At 41.7% G+C, this 20,091-nt stretch overlaps 1 protein-coding gene and 1 long non-coding RNA gene across 2 annotated transcripts; both read left to right on the top strand.

Moving 5' to 3' along the window:
• The first annotated feature begins 202 nt into the window (after positions 1-202).
• LOC133558832 (uncharacterized) lies at positions 203-7,550 on the top strand. The gene is made up of 4 exons (XR_009808024.1): positions 203-247; positions 319-438; positions 6,810-7,023; positions 7,121-7,550. It is a non-coding gene; the product is annotated as an uncharacterized LOC133558832 (long non-coding RNA).
• A 2,944-nt stretch (positions 7,551-10,494) lies between these two features.
• On the top strand, positions 10,495-12,813 carry znhit2 (zinc finger, HIT-type containing 2). The gene is made up of 2 exons (XM_061909965.1): positions 10,495-10,554; positions 10,720-12,813. The coding sequence occupies exon 2, from the start codon at positions 10,760-10,762 to the stop codon at positions 12,371-12,373; it is 1,614 nt and encodes a 537-aa protein (XP_061765949.1). The 5' UTR covers positions 10,495-10,554; positions 10,720-10,759; the 3' UTR covers positions 12,374-12,813.
• Positions 12,814-20,091: the final 7,278 nt, after the last annotated feature.

Below are 20,091 nucleotides of genomic sequence, written 5' to 3'. Positions count from 1 at the left end.
ACCAAGCGACCCGCAAAGGTTGCCGATTAAAGGAAGGAGGATGACTTCCTGCGAAGGCGAGGAGGAGGAAGGAAGGAAGGACAAAATAATATTTAAATAATGGATCCAGTGGGGCGGGGGGAGGGTGAATTATTCAAAGGGTGCATTGATGCTTTTGTGCACGGGGGAGCTGAGCAAACATTCCGGGGTTCATTCATGGAAAAGAGGATGCAGCGCAGGCGAATACTGCACACCGTCTACCAATAAAGTGAGGTTATTACTACTGGAATTTTTTTGCTACATTGTGCATTAATAACTCTCATTTCCTCCTGATGACAGAGACAAAGAGGTTTCTTTGAAGCTCAACCGCACCAAAAGGCTTCTGTTGGACCCTGTAGGACAGTGGTTCTCAAATGGGGGTACGCGTACCCTTGGGGGTACTTGAAAGTATGCCAAGGGGTACGTGAGATTTTTAAAAAATACTCTAAAAATAGCAACAATTCCAAAATCCTTTATAAATACATTTATTGAATACCACTTCAACAAAATATGAATGTAAGTTCATAAACTGTGAAAAGAAATGTAACAATGCTATATTCAGTGTTGACAGCTAGATTTGTTTGTGTTCCATAAATATTGATGTTGAAGATTTATTTTTTTGAGAAGAAATGTTTAGAATTAAGTTCATGAATCCAGATGGATCTCTATTACAATCCCCAAAGAGGGCGCTTTAAGTTGATGATTACTTCTATGTGTAGAAATCTTTATTTATAATTGAATCACTTGATTATTTTTCAACAAGTTTTTAGTTCTTTTTATACCTTTTTTTCCAAATAGTTCAATAAAGACCACTACAAATGAGCAATATTTTGCACTGTTATACAATTTAATAAATCAGAAACTGATGACATAGCGCTATATTTTACTTCTTTATCTCTTTTTTCAACCAAAAATGCTTTGCTCTGATTAGGGGGTACTTGAATTTAAAAAATGTTCACAGGGGGTACATCACTGAAAAAAGGTTGAGAACCACGGCTGTAGGATACTGATTTTACATTTCTTCACATAACCCTCAGGATCTTTTAGAAGATTAATTCCGCCCATGGAAGTTATATTTGAGCACTTAAGCGACTTCTAGAGAGAAAGATAAACATTTCAGTTAGGGATGTCCGATAATGGCTTTTATGCCGATATCCGATATTCCGATATTGTCCAACTCTTAATTACCGATACCGATATCAACGGATACCGATATCTACAGTCATGGAATTAACACATTATTATGCCTAATTTTGTTGTGATGACCCGCTGGATGCATTAAACAATGTAACAAGGTTTTCCAAAATAAATCAACTCAAGATATGGAAAAAAATGCCAACATGGCACTGCCATATTTATTATTGAAGTCACAAAGTGCATTATTTTTTTTTAACATGCCTCAAAACAGCAGCTTGGAATTTGGGACATGCTCTCCCTGAGAGAGCATGAGTAGGTTGAGGTGGGCAGGGTTAGGGGGAGGGCATGAGGTGAGTAGCGGGGAGGTGTATATTGTAACAACCCGGAAGAATTAGTGTTGCAAGGGGTCCGGGTATTTGTTCTGTTGTGTTTATGTTGTGTTACAGTGCGGATGTTCTCCCAAAATGTGTTTGTCATTCTTGTTTGAATGTGAGTTCACAGTGTGGCAAATATTTGTAACAGTGTTAAAGTTGTTTATACGGCCACACTCAGTGTGACCTGTATGGCTGTTGACCAAGTATGCGTTGCATTCACTTGTGTGTGTGAAAAGCCGTAGATATAACATGATTGGGCCGGCACGCAAAGGCAGTGCCTTTAAGGTTTATCTCCCTACGTCTGTGTACACAGCGGCGTTTTAAAAAGTCATGAATTATACTCTTTGAAACCGATACCGATAATTTCCGATATTACATTTTAAAACATTTAATGGCCGATAATATCGACAGTCCGATATTATCAGACATCTTTAATTTCAGTTTAAGCCTGCGCCTCCTGTAGAGGGGGTCCAGACTAAGGCCAAGGGGGAAAAAAACTCATACCTATAGCACACATAAACATGCGTGTAAGAGGGAAACATCAAAGAACACAAGGGACATTAGAGACATTAAAAAAAGCAAAGCTGATGCAACCAGCCACTTCTACACACAGCCACAAACGTTTAACAACAACAAAAAACTAACAAAAAAACAACAAAATATATACACTGTGGTGGCCTTTTGTGGTGGTCCATGCCATTGTCTGCTGGGGTGGGGGAAGCATGGCTAGAGACAGGAGCGGACCCTACAAAGCAACAGAGAGAGCTCTTGGAGATTACGTAGTTTTCTGCTATTCTTAGAAGGTAAGCCCCGAAAGGCAAAACATGGAGTAATGGACGTGGATGCATATAAAACCCTAAAATTGGCTATTTTTTGATAAGCTTAACTACAATCGGGCGGAAAGCGGGGTACACCCTGGACAAGTCGCCACCTCATCGCAGGGCCAACACAGATAGACAGACAACATTCACACTCACATTCACACACTAGGGCCAATTTAGTGTTGCCAATCAACCTATCCCCAAGTGCATGTCTTTGGAAGTGGGAGGAAGCCGGAGTACCCGGAGGGAACCCACGCGTTCACGGGGAGGACATACAAACTCCACACAGAAAGATCCCGAGCCTGGGATTGAACCCAGGACTACTCAGGACCTTCGTATTGTGAGGCAGATGCACTAACCCCTCTTCCGTGCTGCCTTATTCATTATATAGCCATTATATTTCAAACTGTAACTTATATATTGGGTTTCACTATGTAAAGCGCTTTGAGTCACTAGAGAAAAGCGCTATATAAATATAATTCACTTCACTTTACTTCACATCGAAGAAGGCAAGGTTCTACTTACCTGGAGTTTCTAGAGCCAGTGGTGTCCAACTAAAATGCGACATCACAGGACATGCCAGGTGGTAGACAGGGCACAGGAGAAGAGAGCAGACTGCTGGCACCCGGCAGCCAGGGACAGCATGGCACACGTCAACCTTAAGACCCCCGTCTCTCCCCCTCGCCCCCGCCCCCACAGGGTATGCTATGCAGCACGGGGACCCTTTAGCCCGACGAGGGGTGGACAGCCGTGTGACAAGTCCCCACCTGCGTGACCTTTAGCGTGGTTGACTCCCCCGCGGGAGACGATCACCTCAAAGCAAACGTCTTCGTGGGAGATGTGGACGCACTGCAGTGTCAAAAGGACATCTATGAAAACAGACAGCTGTGCATGGATGCAATTAGACTGACAGGACATTTTAGGAATAAAAAAAAAAAGTATATTTTTGGTGCGGAACTGTTTGTTTATTTATTGTAGCAATACTCAGTGTCCTTACATAGCATAATGGGTTACTTTGTGACTTACTTCCACATACTATATATGTGAAGTGAGGTGAATTGTATTTATATAGCCCTTTTCTCTAGTGACTCAAAGCGCTTTTACATAGTGAAACCCAATATCTAAGTTACATTTTTGAACCAGTGTGGGTGGCATTGGGAGCAGGTGGGTACAGTGTCTTGCCCAAGGACACAACGGCAGTGACACTTGGGTGAGTTTTTCCTTGCCCTTATGTGGGCTCTGTACCGAGGATATCGTTGTGGTTTGTGCAGCCCTTTGAGACAATTGTGATTCAGGGCTATATAAATAAACATTGGTTGATTGACTAGGATTGGGGAAGCAGGGATCGAACCTTGAACCCTCAAGTTGCTGGCAGGGCCACTCTAGCAACCGAGTTATACCACCCCTATATGTTAGCTAAATGGAGACTCTTCTGCTCAATTGGTTTGAATGTGAGTGTTAATACTTGTTTTTTTTATATGTCCTTTGTAATTGACTGACCAGGGACCAGTTTAAGGTTGTCAGGCTTGGTCAAAAGATAGGACTCAGATGCAGGGTAGGGATTAATTCGACAGGCTTTTATTTTGAAAGCTTCCTGTCACCTCCAGAGTCGGGGCAATTCTATATAGGCTATAATTAAACTAGTCTGCAAAAAAGGTTCTAAAAAAGGGAACAACCGAAAATCACTCAAAACACAATAACAATAACGAACTATATACTATGAAATTTATTATAAACAAAAAAAACAAAACGCTCCAACAGGAGGAAGAAACAATGGCTATGAAACGTCTACATTGTCTCTAATCTAATAGAGGTTAACAAAAAATGTCACTCAAAAAAAAAAGAGGAAAAGGACGAACTGTAAGAAAAACTGAAAACTCACCACTTCGGCTGAAAGACTAAATAACACAAAATCACTCTGCTGAGGAAGAGAAAAAGAAAACTCAAAATATCAGCGAAGGAATTCAGGATCAAGGTATTCAAACACGAGACGAGGCAAGGCAAGGACAAGATGCTAGAGAGGCACGAATAAACGAGACAATCTGGCACAGAACAAATGGAGGCGTGGGCTTATAAGACACAAACTAAAACATGCAATTCACAAGACAGAAGAAACCAAGACCAGACGTCCTTCACCGCAGTGTGACAAAGGTCAGCCGAAATGAGTTGGGGTGGGGTCCAGCTGAACTAAAGAGGACAATCGGTATAAGTCAATCAATCAATCAATCAATCAACCAATCAAATTTTATTTATATAGCCCTAAATCACAAGTGTCTCACAGGGCTGCACAAGGCACAACGACATCCTTGGCTAACAAACCCTGTTTCCATATGAGTTGGGAAATTGTGTTACATGTAAATATAAACGGAATACAATTATTTGCAAATCATTTTCAACCCATATTCAGTTGAATATGCTACAAAGACAACATATTTGATGTTCAAACTGATAAACATTTTTTTTTGCAAATAATTATTAACTTTAGAATTTGATGCCAGCAACACGTGACAAAGAAGTTGGGAAAGGTGGCAACAAATGCTGATAAAGTTGAGGAATGCTCATCAAACACTTATATGGAACATCCCAAAGGTGTGCAGGCTAATTGGGAACAGTTGGGTGCCATGATTGGGTATAAAAGCAGCTTCCATGAAATGCTAAGTCATTCACAAACAAGGATGGGGCGAGGGTCACCACTTTGTAAAAAATTGTCGAACAGTTTTAGAACAACATTTCTCAACAAGCTTTTCCAAGGAATTTAGGGATTTTACCATCTACGGTCCGTAAAATCATCAAAAGTTCAGAGAATCTGGAGAAATCACTGCACGTAAGCGATGATATTACGGACTGTTGATCCCTCAGGCGGTACTGCATCAAAAACCGACATCAGTGTGTAAAGGATATCACCACATGGGCTCAGGAACACTTCATAAAACCACTGTCAGTAACTACAGTTGGTCGCTACATCTGTAAGTACAGGTTAAAACTCTACTATGCAAAGCCAAACCCAATTATCAACAATATCCTGAGACGCCGCCGGCTTGGCTGAGCCCGAGCTCACCTAAGATGGACTAAGATGGACCCCCATCCATCCATCCATCCATCTATCTTCTTACGCTTATCCGAGATCGGGTCGCGGGGGCAGCAGCCTAAGCAGGGAAGCCCAGACTTACCTCTCCCCAGCCACTTCGTCCAGCTCCTCCCGGGGGATCCCGAGGCGTTCTCAGGCCAGCCAGAGAGATAGTCTTCCAAACGTGTCCTGGGTCTTCCCCGTGGCCTCCTACAACCCGGACGTGCCCGAAGCACCTCCTAGGGAGGTGTCCGGGTGGCATCCTGACCAGATGCCCGAACCACTTCATCTGGCTCCTCTCGATGTGGAGGAGCAGCGGCTTTACTTTGAGCCCCTCCCGGATGGCAGAACTTCTCACCCTATCTCTAAGGGAGAGCACCACCACGTGGAGAAAACCCATTTCGGCCGCTTGTACCCGTTATCTTGTCCTTTAGGTCATGAGCTTTTGGTCATGACCTAAGATGGGTGAGGATGGGAACGTAGATCGACCGGTAAATTGAGAGCTTTGCATTCCGGCTCAGCTCCTTCACCACAACGGATCGATACAGCGTACGCTTTACTGAAAACGCCGAAACGATCCACCCGTCGATCTCACGATCCACTCTTCCCTCACTCGTGAACAAGACTCTGAGGTACTTGAACTCCTCCACTTGGGGAAAGATTTCCTCCCAGAGGGGCCCCGGTGACCCGCGTCCGGGCGAGGGAAATCTGGGTCCTTTGTTTGTGTTCTTCATAGAGGTCTGCGGGCTGTTCTTTGTCTGATCCCTCACCCAGGACCAGTTTGCCTTGGGAGACCCTACCAGGGGGCATATAAGCCCCGGACAACATAACTCCTTGGATCATTGGGACACGCAAACTCCACTACCACGTTAAGGTGGCAGCTCAGAGAGGAGCTGAGAGAGCCATGAAAGCCAAATATTTTAAAATGTATTTCTGTGAGAGCCATATCATATTTTTTAACACTGAATACAACTAAATGCGTGCATTTTTCAGTGAGACCTGTAGCGGTTGCTTTAGGACATAATTCACCACACGTATTTGCTTGACTTTGTAGTCATTATTCTCTGTCACTGTTCTATTGTTCACATAACAATGTTGTTCTTGTTTAACAATCATATACAGTATGCAGTTAAGAGTGAGTAATTCGGTGCGGCCCCTTTAAGAGACTGCCTTTTTAAGTCTCTTTGATGTAAGCATTCGTTCAGTCTCGTCTTTGATGGAATAAAAGGGGGCACAGGTTTTTGCGTGTCAAAAGATACTTCAAGTTGTCTTGTTTTTGCCTTACAAGCGCAATAAATCAACATTTTTAGAGTATGATAAGTCTCTTATTTTTTTTAACATCATTATTTTGACGCTAACCAACAATAAATAAAATACTCTGTCACGGCGCAGACAGGAACCCGCTTTTCCTCGGCAGCTGGAGCTGCCGGGACTTTTGCTGGCAGCACGCTTGGACACGCCCCTGCTCATGCTGGGCGCAGCTCGCCCACACAGCAACAAGGCTTCAGGCAATTGCGCATTAGCGCACCTGGACCTGATGACCGGGAGCGGCATAAAAGCCAGCGAACCCAAGAGACCTTTGCCAGAACGTAGCCAATCTTCCTGAGTAAGCATCACGTCTGGCTCCCCCCCCCCTCGTTCCTTGCTCGCCTTCTTTGTGCTCTTCCTCGTTCCCGTGTTGATGTCCTTTGTGTCTTCCACAGTGTCTTCCCTGTTGCCTGTGATCGTGTCTCACCTCACGACCTCCTCCTGGATCTCTGCTTACCTCCCTCGATCCTCGACCCCTGCTTTGACACGGACATTGTTGCCTCTCTCCAGCCCCTGACTGCTTGCCTCCCCGCTGACTGCCTCTTTGTCTTCTCCCTTGGATTCGGCAAAAGATTCATTCAACACGCACCGACAACATCCTCTGGTAAAAGTCACATTGAAAATTTCACACATCGTCCGCACTCATTCACTTGTGGTCGCATACACATCCCACACAGGGGCGCCGCTAGGGATTTTGGGCCCCATGAAAAGAATCTTTACAGGGCCCCCAACACATAATTTCATATAATTTCATCATCATTAGGGGCCTCTCTGGGCCCCCCTCCATCATGGGCCCTTAGAATCCGTCTCCTTCTCGGCGCCTCTGATCCCACACATTCATCAAAGGTTTAAATAAACCTGGTAAACCGCAGTTTCGCCTTGGTGTCGCCTCCTTCCCTTTGACACATGCACAACACACTTCTTACCATTAATGAGACTTCTTGAACAAGTGCGGTAGAAAACGGATGGAAGAATTAAATTTCATAAGAACGTTTTATATTTTGAATGTTATTTTTAACACTGTGATTGCCAGCAGAATTATTCATCACTTATTGTGTTAAGCAAGGTCTGCTAAGATTATATCTGAGAGCCAGATGCAGCCATCAAAAGAGCCATTCACTGTACAAACATACATATACATATTCTGTACATATACAAATACATATACACTCATACTGTCATGCACATAATCACGTTTCATCAAACATATATTAACATTGTTGCCCCAGGGGAAACTGGGTTACACATGGCACACTCACAAAGCTTAACCTAATGTTACTATAACAATCTACAAGGTTAATATAGGTTGCTTCTCTTTCTTCCCCTTCATTTTTCGGTATTATTTTTTGATCCGTAGTTATCATTACATATATGTATTGTTGCATTTGAACAACTGTATCGTTGATAATAGAGGTAAATGATTGGTATTATTCATTATCAATAGCGCTACCTCTATTGGTATTTGTATTGCTCCATTTGTAGTCTAAACATGCTCATTGTCATTTCTGTATTATTATTTATTTCGCTAACTGCTTCTTTGCTATCACTTTTACCATCATATTTGTACATATCGTATGTGCTGATGTTGCTCTATTGTTGTTTCTGTTGTTGTTATTGTTGTGTTTGCTGTTGTTGTTTTTGTCTCTCTGTCTAATCCCCCTCTTGTCCTCACAATTTCCCCCTCTGTCATCCTTTTTTTCCTCTTTCTATCCCTTCCTGCTCCGGCCCAGCTGCACCAAATGATAATATAAATACATTCAATAGAGTCAAATACAAATAATGCAACAAGAGAAGTATCCTACACTTCTATTTGTAAAGTAAATCTGAACAAGCCGATATGGGCATCTGCATCAACTATATGATTTGCCTGAGAAGCTGGACAGGACAAAAAATAAATAAATAAATAAATTAAATTTAAAAAAGAGCCACTTCTGGCTCGAGAGCCATAGGTTCCCTACCCCTGTTTTAAAGTTGTCTGCTTGCTGGGAACCTATGCTATATATATCCTATTTTATTTAAATTGTTATGTACATATTACTGTACTTATGGTACTTATTGGGCTATACCTGGGATATTTAATGATCTTTGCTGGTGCTTGTATGACTGTAAAGTTCTTTGAACTCTTGAACCACCAATCGTTTAAAACAGTGGTTCTTAAATGGGGGTACGCGTACCCCGGGGGGTACTTGAAGGTATGACAAGGGGTACGTGAGATTTTTTTTAAATATTCCAAAAATAGCAACAATTTAAAAATCCATCCATCCATCCATTTCCTACCGCTTATTCCCTTGTGCTTATCTCAGCTATAATCGGGCGGAAGGCGGGGTACACCCTGGAACAGTCGCCACCTCATCACAGCCATATAACACAGATAGACAGACATCCTTTATAAATATATTTATTGAATAATCCTTCGACAAAATAGGAATGTAAGTTCATAAACTGTGAAAAGGAATTCAACAATGCAATATTCAGTGTTGACAGCTAGATTATTTGTGGACATGTTCCATAAATATGGATGTTAAAGATTTCTGTTTTTGTGAAGAAATGTTTAGAATTAAGTTCATGAATCCAGATGGATCTCTATTGCAATCCCCAAAGAAGGCACTTTAAGTTGATGATTACTTCTATGTGTAGAAATCTTTATTTATATTTATTTTTCAACAAGTTTTTGGTTTGAGGGGTTTCGCTTTGGTGGCCGCGGGATTAGGTCTCTGCTTTTTGCAGATGATGTGGTCCTGATGGCTTCATCTGGCCGAGATCTTCAGCTCTCATTGGAACGGTTCGCAGCCGAGTGTGAAGCGACCGGAATGAGAATCTGCACCTCCAAGTCCAAGTCCATGGTTCTCTCCCGGAAAAGGGTGGAGTGCCATCTCCGGGTTGGGGAGGAGACCCTGCCCCAAGTGGAGGAGTTCAAGTACCTAGGGGTCTTGTTCACGAGTGAGGGAAGAGGCGGATCGGTGCGGCGTCTTCAGTAATGCGGATGTTGTACCAATCCGTTGTGGTGAAGAAGGAGCTGAGTCGGAAGGCAAAGCTCTCAATTTACCGGTCGATCTACATTCCCATCCTTACCTATGGTCATGAGCTTTGGGTCATGACCGAAAGTATAAGATCACGGGTACAAGTGGCCGAAATGAGTTTCCTTCGCCGGGTGGCGGGGCTCTCCCTTAGAGATAGGGTGAGAAGCTACGCCATCCGGGAGGAACTCAAAGTAAAGCCGCTGCTCCTCCACATCTACAGGAGCCAGATGAGGTGGTTCGGGCATCTGGCCAGGATGCCACCCGAACACTTACCTAGGGAGGTGTTTAGGGCACGGGGAAGACCCAGGACACGTTGGGAAGACTATGTCTCCCGGCTGGCCTGGGAACGCGTCGGGATCCCCCGGGAAGAGCTAGACGAAGTGGCTGGGGAGAGGAAAGTGTGGGCTTCCCTACTTAGGCTGCTGCCCCCGCGACCCAACCTCGGATAAGCGGAAGAAGATGGATGGATGGAAGTTTTTGGTTATTTTTGTATACTTTTTTTCACAAATCGTTCAAGAAAGACCACTACAAATGAGCAATATTTTGCACTGTTGTACAATTTAATAAACCAGAAACTGATGACATTGTGCTGTATTTTACGTATTCATCTCTTTTTTTCATCCAAAAATAATTTTCTCTGATTAGGGGGTACTTGAATTTAAAAAATATTCACAGGGGGGTACATTACTGAAAAAAGGTTGAGAACCACTGATTTTTAAAAAAGGGATACTGTCACTTTAAAATGACGTCATCGTTATCCAATATGGCGAGCTGTTGACTCAAACAACAAAACGCTTCGGCAAATGCGAGTGAGTAAACTCTTTACACCTTTTAAAATTGCCAAAACTGGTGTCGAATTTATTCTTGAATGCGTTTATGTATTACCGACAATACACTCGCTGTGTTTTAGCTGACTTTAACTGCAATGTCCGACATCACTATGTAACATAACACATGTTTCGTTTACGTCTCAGATCTCCGATTTAGATCGATTTTCCTGCTCTTCAATCAACAATGAATCCGATAATTAGACGGACACTACCTCCTTCTGTAAGGAGTCTACTGACAGACATCCGTCCAAAAGACGAGAGTTTATGGGCAGACGACAGCCACGACGACCCGCCAGTCAACACGGAGGGAATACAGCTTCCTTCGAGGGGGGAAGACCTTCTCACTCCTGCTACAAATCACGAAGCTGACGGGGGGAACACAAAACCGGGCTCGGTGTGCATGTTGTGTGATTGCCAACCCGCCTGCTACACTTGTCCTCGGTGCAACCTGAGGTACTGCGGCGTGGCTTGCTACAGGAGCCCTGGTCACTCCTTGTGCTCTGAGGAGTTCTACAAGGAGTCTGTTCTGCAGGAGCTGAAGAACATGGGCAAAACAGAGCGTGAGGGGAAGGAGAAAATGCAAGATATTCTCCTCGGGCTGAGACAAAAGGCGCAAATGACCGATGGAGGGATGGGAAGTGTGTTAAGAGACGCCGGTGTCCTGCAGGGAAATGAGGAGAACATTGAAGTTATGGAGCTTCTGTCCAGATTGGCCGAGCTTCAGGAGTCGGGAGCAGGCAGCGCAGCGGAGATCGAAGCCATTATGAGAAAACTGGAAGAGCTCGGAGGAGACGAGGAGCCGTCAGAAGGCGTGACTGAGCGTCTATCAGAGCTGGATCTTGACCAGCTCTCTGAGGAGGAGCTGTGGGCGCTCCTTGACAGCCAGGAGAAAGAGAGGTTTGTGAGTCTGATGAAGGGCGGCGCTCTGGGTGGGTTGATCCCAATGTGGAGGCCTTGGTGGGAGGAGCACGAGGCTGGAAGGAGAGCACTGGTGGAGGTGCTGGAGGAGGAGGTGAACAAGCAGGAGAATGGTGAATCACCACCAGAGACGGTTCAGAACCAGGACTGTAAAGCCAAAAAGTCCCAAGGCAGGAGTAAAAAGGAGGCAATGACAAGAGGAAGCTCAGCAGCCAGCCGTATGCCTTCAATTTCTTCCAAAATCCCCAAACTGGGTGACTTATGTCCAAATCCATCTCCTTTAGTCTGCTACGGTTTAGTCAACGCTCTTTATTGCTACAGTTTCATTTTGCGTCTGTTTAACGGGGACGTGAACTCGCTCCTGAGCGAGTTCTGCGACACCATGCTTGCCTTGTCTGAGGCGCTGAGTTCCAGCAGGGTTTTCAACTCCACCCAAGAGGCTGTGCATTGCGCGGAGACTCTCATTTTGTCAGGAGGCTACCTTGACAAAGGGGAGTCCCGTGCCACGGACTGGGCGGCGGAAGGCGCTGCTCACATCATGACCGGGCGAGACGACAAGGACCCCACAGGCTACACCCTGGCGGCCTTGAGTCAGCTCCACTCGGCACTCTCCAAAGTCAGACCGGTCCTCTCCAAGGACGGCGACGAAGGTGCAAAGAGACAGAAATACTTCCTGGCTTCCAAGAAGTGTGAATTCTTCCAAGCATGGACGATGGATAATTCTCAGAGGACTCGCCGACTGGCTTTGGAGATGTGGAAGGAGCACAGCAGGCGAGAGAGCGGCAGGGAGACTGTGGAGAAAACAAAAGCGCTTGTTGAGGAGAGCTTTAAGAAAGGAAAGAGGATAGGGAATAGTAAGTTGATCCAAGAATTGAGCTAACTCACTGAAGTCCATAAAAATGAAAAGAGTAAATGTAAGCAAACCATTAATGTTGAACTGCTGTAATAATTGTTGTTGACAGAGCTTAAACTTCAATCCATCATTTTGTTGAAGATACAGAACCAAAAGTTTGCACACACCATTTAGTGCGTTTGTTTTTTGTTTTTTTCATGACTAATTTACATTGTAGATTGTCACTGAAGGCCTCAAAACTATGAATGAACACACGTGGAGTTACAGTGGGGCAAAAAAGTATTTAGTCAGCCACCAATTGTGCAAGTTCTCCCACTTAAAATGATGACAGAGGTCTGTAATTTTCATCATAGGTACACTTCAACTGTGAGAGACAGAATGTGGAAGAAAAATCCAGGAATTCCCATTGTAGGAATTTTAAATAATTTGTTTGTAAATTATGGTGGAAAATAAGTATTTGGTCAACCATTCAAAGCTCTCACTGATGGAAGGAGGTTTTGGCTCAAAATCTCACGATACATGGCCCCATTCATTCTTTTCTTAACACGGATCAGTCTTCCTGTCCCCTTAGCAGAAAAACAGCCCCAAACCATGATGTTTCCACCCCTGTGCTTCACAGTAGGTGTGGTGTTCTTGGGATGCAACGCAGTATTTTTCTTCCTCCAAACACGACGAGTTGAGTTTATACCAAAAACTTTTATTTTGGTTTCATCTGACCACATGACATTCTCCCAATCCTCTGCTGTATCATCCATGTATCCATTTTGGTATAAACTCAACTTGTCGTGTTTAGAGGAAGAAGAATACTGAGTTGCATCCCAAGAGCACCATACCTACTGTGAAGCATAGGGGTGGAAACATCATGCTTTGGGACTGTTTTTCTGCTAAGGGGACAGGACGATTGATCCGTATTAAGGAAAGAATGAATGGGGCCATGTATCGTGAGATTTTGAGACAAAATCTCCTTCCATCAGTGAGAGCTTTTAATGGTTGACCAAATACTTATTTTCCACCATAATTTACAAATAGATTATTTAAAATTCCTACAATGTGAATTCCTGGATTTTTTTTCACATTTTGTCTCCCACAGTTGAAGTGTACCTATGATGAAAATTACAGACCTCTGTCATCATTTTAAGTGGGAGAACTTGCACAATCGGTGGCTGACTAAATACTTTTTTGCCCCACTGTATGTACTTTACAAAAAAGTTAAAAAGCTGAAAACATGTTTTATATTCTACTTTATTCAAAATAACCACCCTTTTCTCCGATTACTGCTTTGCACACTCTTGGCATTCTCTCAATGAGCTTCAAGAGGTAGTCACCTGAAAGGGTTTTTACTTCAGAGGTGTCATACTTTTGATGTTTTTTGATGACAATCTACAAGTTATATAGTCATGAAAATAAAGAAAACACATTCAGATGACAAGATATGGCCAAACTTTTGGCCTGTACACTGCAAAAACTGAAATCTAAGTAAGATTGAATATCTCACATAAGGGTGACTCTCTGTCTGATAAGATAATTATTCTCACTAAGCAGATTTTATGTTAGGGTTTTACTTTTTTAAGTGTTTTGGTCCTGAATGATCTCAGTAAGATATTACAGCTTGTTGCTGAGATTTTATGACCTCTATTGAGTAAAACATGCTTGAAACTAGAATATCAACTGTTGCAAAGCTGTGTCGTCAACACTCACTAGTATTAAACTGCTTTATCAAAGTAAGAATTTCTCATTTCAAGCATGAGATAAAGAAATCAGGATTTTGACAAAATTGTGTCTCGTAATTAAAACAGATGACAGCCGAATGGACTTTGCGGTTTGATTTTCAATGAAACAATAGAAAATACGTACCTATATAGTAGTACAGCTGGCACAGTACAGCAAACTGATAGTTAATGTTCAAACATTTAACATGTGACATTTCAAACAATTTTAAACAGAAATAGTTTACGCACATTAAGGTAAATTATTCAAAATTACAATAAAAAAATTGTTAGGGGGCCGGGCTGTAAATTAAAATATATAATCTCTTATTGACTGAAAGAGTACGCATTTGGCGCGATGTCATTTTATCGATGGGGAAATGCAAGAAATGCAAGGCCGAGCGCATATCATTATGTCAAGATCATGGCACTAGTATTTAGTTAATTCAAAAATATTTTTCAACATATTGAGAAAAAAGGTCTCATATTTGTTTGTTTTTTTATCAAGAAAAGTGCACTCGTTATTAGTAGAAAATACTTATTTTAAGGTATTTTTTGGGGCAGCATGGAGGAGGGGGGTTAGTGCGTCTGCCTCACAATACAAAGGTCCTGAATTAGTCCTGGGTTCAATCCCGGGCTCGGGATCTTTCTGTGTGGGGTTTGCATACCCTCGCCGTGACTGCGTGGGTTCCCTCCGGGTACTCCGGCTTCCTCCCACTTCGAAAGACATGCACCTGGGGATAGGTTGATTGGCAGCACTAAATTGGCCCTAGTGTGTGAATGTGAGTGTGAATGTTGTCTGTCTATCTGTGATGAGATGGCGACTTGTCCAGGGTGTACGCAGGCTTCCGCCCGATTGTAGCTGAGATAGGCACCAACGACCCCGCGACCCCAAAGGGAATAAGCGGTAGAAATGGATGGTTGGAAGGTATTTTTGGGTTGATTGAGCTTCGCTAATTTTACTTGTTTTGGAAAGTCTTGACAAGCCAAATTTTATTGTTCTATTTGCAGATAATTTAGCTTAGTTCTAGTAAAATGCCCCTAACTTTTGTATTTATAATTTTTGTTTTTGAACTCTGACTTTTGCAGGACTGTGACATTCACTCCTGGTGGTATTAATCATGTCCGACGTTTTTATCAACATTTTTTGAAGGCTGCTGTTGGTTATTTTTTGTACACAATTAGTTTTCCTACTATATTATACCGATGTAATTCATGCATTCTCATGTCTCATTGGGCGTTTTTTACTTACTTTGTTTTCAAACTACAAGACCATTACACACAGTTTGTGTGACAAAGGATTTTGAACCTGAAAACCCATGTAATATTTTGCATACAGTTTTGAAATAAAGTCCAAAACATGGGTAAACCAAATAAAAAAACATTTGAGAAAGTTGCCTTTGTAATTGTGTTTTTCCTAAATCAATGTTGTTTGTTTGCACACATACTTAACACTTTAAGAGTGTTTTTTAAAAAAAACAAAAAACAACAGTAATTTAATTAGACTTAATCTGTTAAACCTGTTGAGAAATACCACAAAAACACACCAATTAAATTGAAATGCTAACTAAAGAAAACTGCTCATGCTTTCTTGTGTGGCTATTTTTAGTATTATAAAGGTTCCATGTTTTTTTTTTTTTTTTAAATATCGTCGCCATTTCGGGGTTTTTTTTGTTCCCTTGTTACACAATTTTAATTGTAAAATATATTTTTTCTTTTATACCATTTTATGAATAAGCTTTAGTGTTCACACACAATTGTGTTTTTTTTTTTTTGCACAAACAGTATATATTGGCAATATGCAAGGCACCTCTAATACATCTCAATATTACAGATATTTACAAGGTTGAGCATTCAACATCTTTCTGCAACAAAAAATGTAAAATAAAATGAATACAAAAAAATAGACTTTTCTAAAACAACTTAAATTCCTCCAATAAAGACAATATTTAAGGGCTTTCCTCTTTTTATCTTTTTACAAGATTTTATTAATAATTTAAACTTGTGTTTTACTTTATGAACTCGACTTTTATGTATACAAATATCCTGCAACAAAATATTAGTAATACTTTCGAGGTTTCTGTCTTTTGTTTTATGTATGTATTTTATGGCAAATGAGGACGTCTCTATACCTTTGTCTTCCATCCAACCTCCGATCTCCTCCCAAAACAGTTTTCTTACGATGTTTATTGTATAAAAACGTATTTTTATTGAACAACAAACTTATATCAACAATGTACATAAAAGTCAAGACATTTTCAACAATTGTACACATCCATCAAATTCAGCAAATTATGACTTTAACAAAACATGTCAAGGAAGGAAATAAAAGCAAATACAGTATAACAAATAATAATAAAGAATATGATAACATACAAAATTCAAAAGGATCAAAAAGGGATAATTTAAATGACTTTACTTTTTTTCAATAAAGATTTCAATTTAAGGTTGGGGTGTCAAACTCGTTTTCAGGGAGGGCCACATCGCAGTAATAGCTGCCTTCAAAGGGCCACCTTTAAAAAATTAATTGAAATTATGCATGCGTGCAATAACCTGTGATTAATCATCAAAAAAATAATAATTTGACAGCATTGAAATAAATGTATCCCCTTATATTATTGCATTATTGCCTATTCACTTGATTATTAGATTTTTTCATACACAAATGAATGGATACATCATAACAGGTAAATGTGACAAGCAAATATTCAACTGTTTATTTTTATCTTTACTAACATATTTTTGTAACACCATATAATAATGTAATATTTGGCATTATCAGATAATAACATTGAAAAGATTAGCATTTTGTGCACTTAAGATTGTGCACTTATGATGTGACTTCAAGTTTTTACTACTTATGTATAAAAGACTACACGGTTCAGCTCCATCCTATCTTGCTGATTGCATTGTACCATATGTCCCGGTAAGAAATCTGCGTTCAAAGAACTCCGGCTTACTAGTGAGTCCCAGAGCCCCCCAAAAAGTCTGTGGGCTGTAGAGCGTTTTCTATTCGGTCCCCAGTACTGTGGAATGCCCTCCCGTTAACAGTTAGAGATGCTCCCTCAGTAGAAGGATTTAAGTCCCATCTTAAAACTCATTTGTATACTCTAGCCTTTAAATAGACTCCCTTTTAGACCAGTTGATCTGCCGTTTCTTTTCTTTTCTGCTCTTCACCCCCTCTCCCTTGTGGAGGTGGTGGCTCTGCTGGCTCTGCTGGCCCCACTATGGACTGGACTCACACTATTATGTTAGATCCACTATGGACTGGACTCTCACTATTACAGTATGTTAGATCCACCATGGACTGGACTTTCACAATATTATGCTAGACCCACTTGACGTCCATTGCACTGGTCTCCTATAGGGGATGGGGCCGGATGGTCACCCACATCTGCGGTCCTCGCCAAGGTTTCCCGCTGGGTTGAGTTTTTCCTCGCCCTGAACCGAGGATGTCGTTGTGACTTGTGCCGCCCTTTGAGACACTTGGGATTTAGGGCTATATAAATAAACATTTATTGATTGATTGACTTTTTCCTGTCAAAATTGAAATAATTATTTTCATTTTGGAAAAAAAAAAATTAAAAAATGAAAAGTATTCTATTAACACGCCGTTTTCCCAGGCTTTCTTGGGCTACATACAAGGATGTGGGGCCCTGGGTCTTGAGTTTGACACCTGTGATTTTAAGGGCTTTTGTACTTTTAACCATTTTCCACTATTTAATTGATTGTTTGAAACTTGTATTAGTAAATTTCACAGTACAGTACATATTCCGTACAATTGACCACTCAATGGTAACACTCGAATAAGTTTTTCAATCTGTTTAAGTTGGGGTCCACGTTAATCAATTCCATCCATCCATTCATCTTCTTCCCTTTATCTGACGTCGGGTCGCGGGGGCGGCAGCCTAAGCAGGGAAGCCCAGACTTCCCTCTCCCCAGCCACTTCGTCCAGCTCCTCCCGGGGGATCCTGAGGCGTTCCCAGGCCAGCCGGGAGACATAGTCTTCCCAACGTGTCCTGGGTCTTCCCCGTGGCCTCCTACCGGTCGGACGTGCCCAAAACACCTCCCTAGGGAGGCGCTCAGGTGGCATCCTGACCAGATAAATACATACTATCAGCATAATACAGTCATCACACAAGTTAATAATCACAGTATATATATTGGATTATTTACAATCCGGGGGATGGGATGTGCAGAGGGGGTTAGGTTTGGTTAATATCAGCACTTCAGTCATCAACAATAATATCATCTGAGAAATGGACATTGAAACAGTGTAAGTCTGACTTTGTAGGATATGTTCAGCGAGCAGTGAACATAGTGAGCTCAGAACGCATAAGAACAAGTACTGTATATACATTTGATTATTTACATTTGAGTAATTACAAGGTGAGATGTGGGGTGTTAGTCTAGGGTTGTAGTTGCCTGGAGGTGTTCTTTTAGTGTAGACTGACCATACTGTAGGTCCTCTTTTGCGGTCCTGTCCGGGCGGGGTTTCTTCATAGCTTCAAATGTCCATCAGGGTTGCGTGTATTTTCAATGTACGTACAGGGTTAAGAAGGGGTTGAAAATCAAAAAAATTTTGAGGGTGTGCGCACGCAGCACAATTTGTGAGGTAAGGACAGAGAGAGCTACATAGCAAGTAGTGGATCGACTGTTAATCAAGGCATACTTGGTCAACAGCCATACAGGTCACACTGAGGGTGGCCGTATAAACAACTTTAACACTGTTACAAATATTCGCCACACTGTGATTCCACACCAGACAAGAATGACAAACACATTTTGGGAGAACATCCGCACTGTAACACAACATAAACACAAAATAACAAATACCCTGAATCCCTTGTAGCACTAACTATAACTAAGTATTGTAACTAAGGCTAGAATATACCCCACCCCCCCTCCACCTCAACCCTAATTAGTCACATCAAATATTCCACTTTGAAAAATAATTTTAGTGGAAGATTTTACATTTTTTGTGTGTTTGCCATAGAAAAAACATAGTTTTGTTGGACAAAAAAGGGCGGAAAACAAACAAACAAACAAACAAACAAAAAACAACATTAAAAAAAACTAAAACATTTTGAAATGAAGAATAGATCTGAAGTTAATGTAGAGATTTAAGCATTAAATAAAAAAATGTATGTATGCCCTGGCACACCATTATCATCATTTCATGACCCAAGCAAAACACTTTTTACACTTTTATACTGAAATAAATACACCTAATACTTAATAAATAAAAACACAGCGGTAAAGTTTAGATCCATGAAGGACAGAAGAAAGTGAAGGAATGTTTATAACTGAATACATTTACATATCCATATAAATGTGTCTCCTTTTTTTTATTATTATTTATTTTAATGAATTAAGTAACGTTTATGACAACCTTTTTCCAAAACACCACATAGAATGTGAGATGTAACCGGACAATACATACGATTATCATTTGTTTTATTTTAAAAAACGCTTACAAAATAGTGGGACCCCAAAAGTTTTATGTGGGACCCCAGTTTTTTGACTTGATGGGGTCCATGGGACCCCATTTTGAAAATTCCTTTCGCCAACACTGCTGTCAAGTTTCAACAGAGGAGAAAAAATTATTTATTTAAATAAATATATTATTTATAAAGCAAGTTCAAGTAGCATTGGCCAATTTTCACCTAGTCCCGGTCTTGGCCTTCTGCCCGCCTTGGCAGCATATATGTGTCCCCACACAGCAAAAAGACTCCGCGGCGGATCCACCGTGGCGGTATCGCGCTTTCCGGAATGGACCCGCGAAACGGACCCGTATCGGCGTCCTCAGGAACGGATCCGTCACCGAGGCGGGTCGCGGACCCGACGTGGCTCCGAGCTGGATCCGCTTCGCATCCATGATCAAAACCTTACCTCCGCGGCAGGTGCGCTTGGGACCCGTACATACATCCGCCGCAGACCAGCAACGGACTCATAAAAAACCCTGGCTCATCTGGCCCGGGTCAACTTTGGACCCATTTATCTTATTTTCAAAATCCCTTCTGTTCTTGCTGTAGGATA

The sequence above is a fragment of the Nerophis ophidion genome, linkage group LG09 (genome assembly GCF_033978795.1).
Source record: "Nerophis ophidion isolate RoL-2023_Sa linkage group LG09, RoL_Noph_v1.0, whole genome shotgun sequence".
Taxonomy (NCBI): Eukaryota; Metazoa; Chordata; class Actinopteri; order Syngnathiformes; family Syngnathidae; genus Nerophis; species Nerophis ophidion.
Note: the sequence above shows the minus strand (reverse complement) of the source record. Positions and strands in the feature narration are given on the sequence as shown.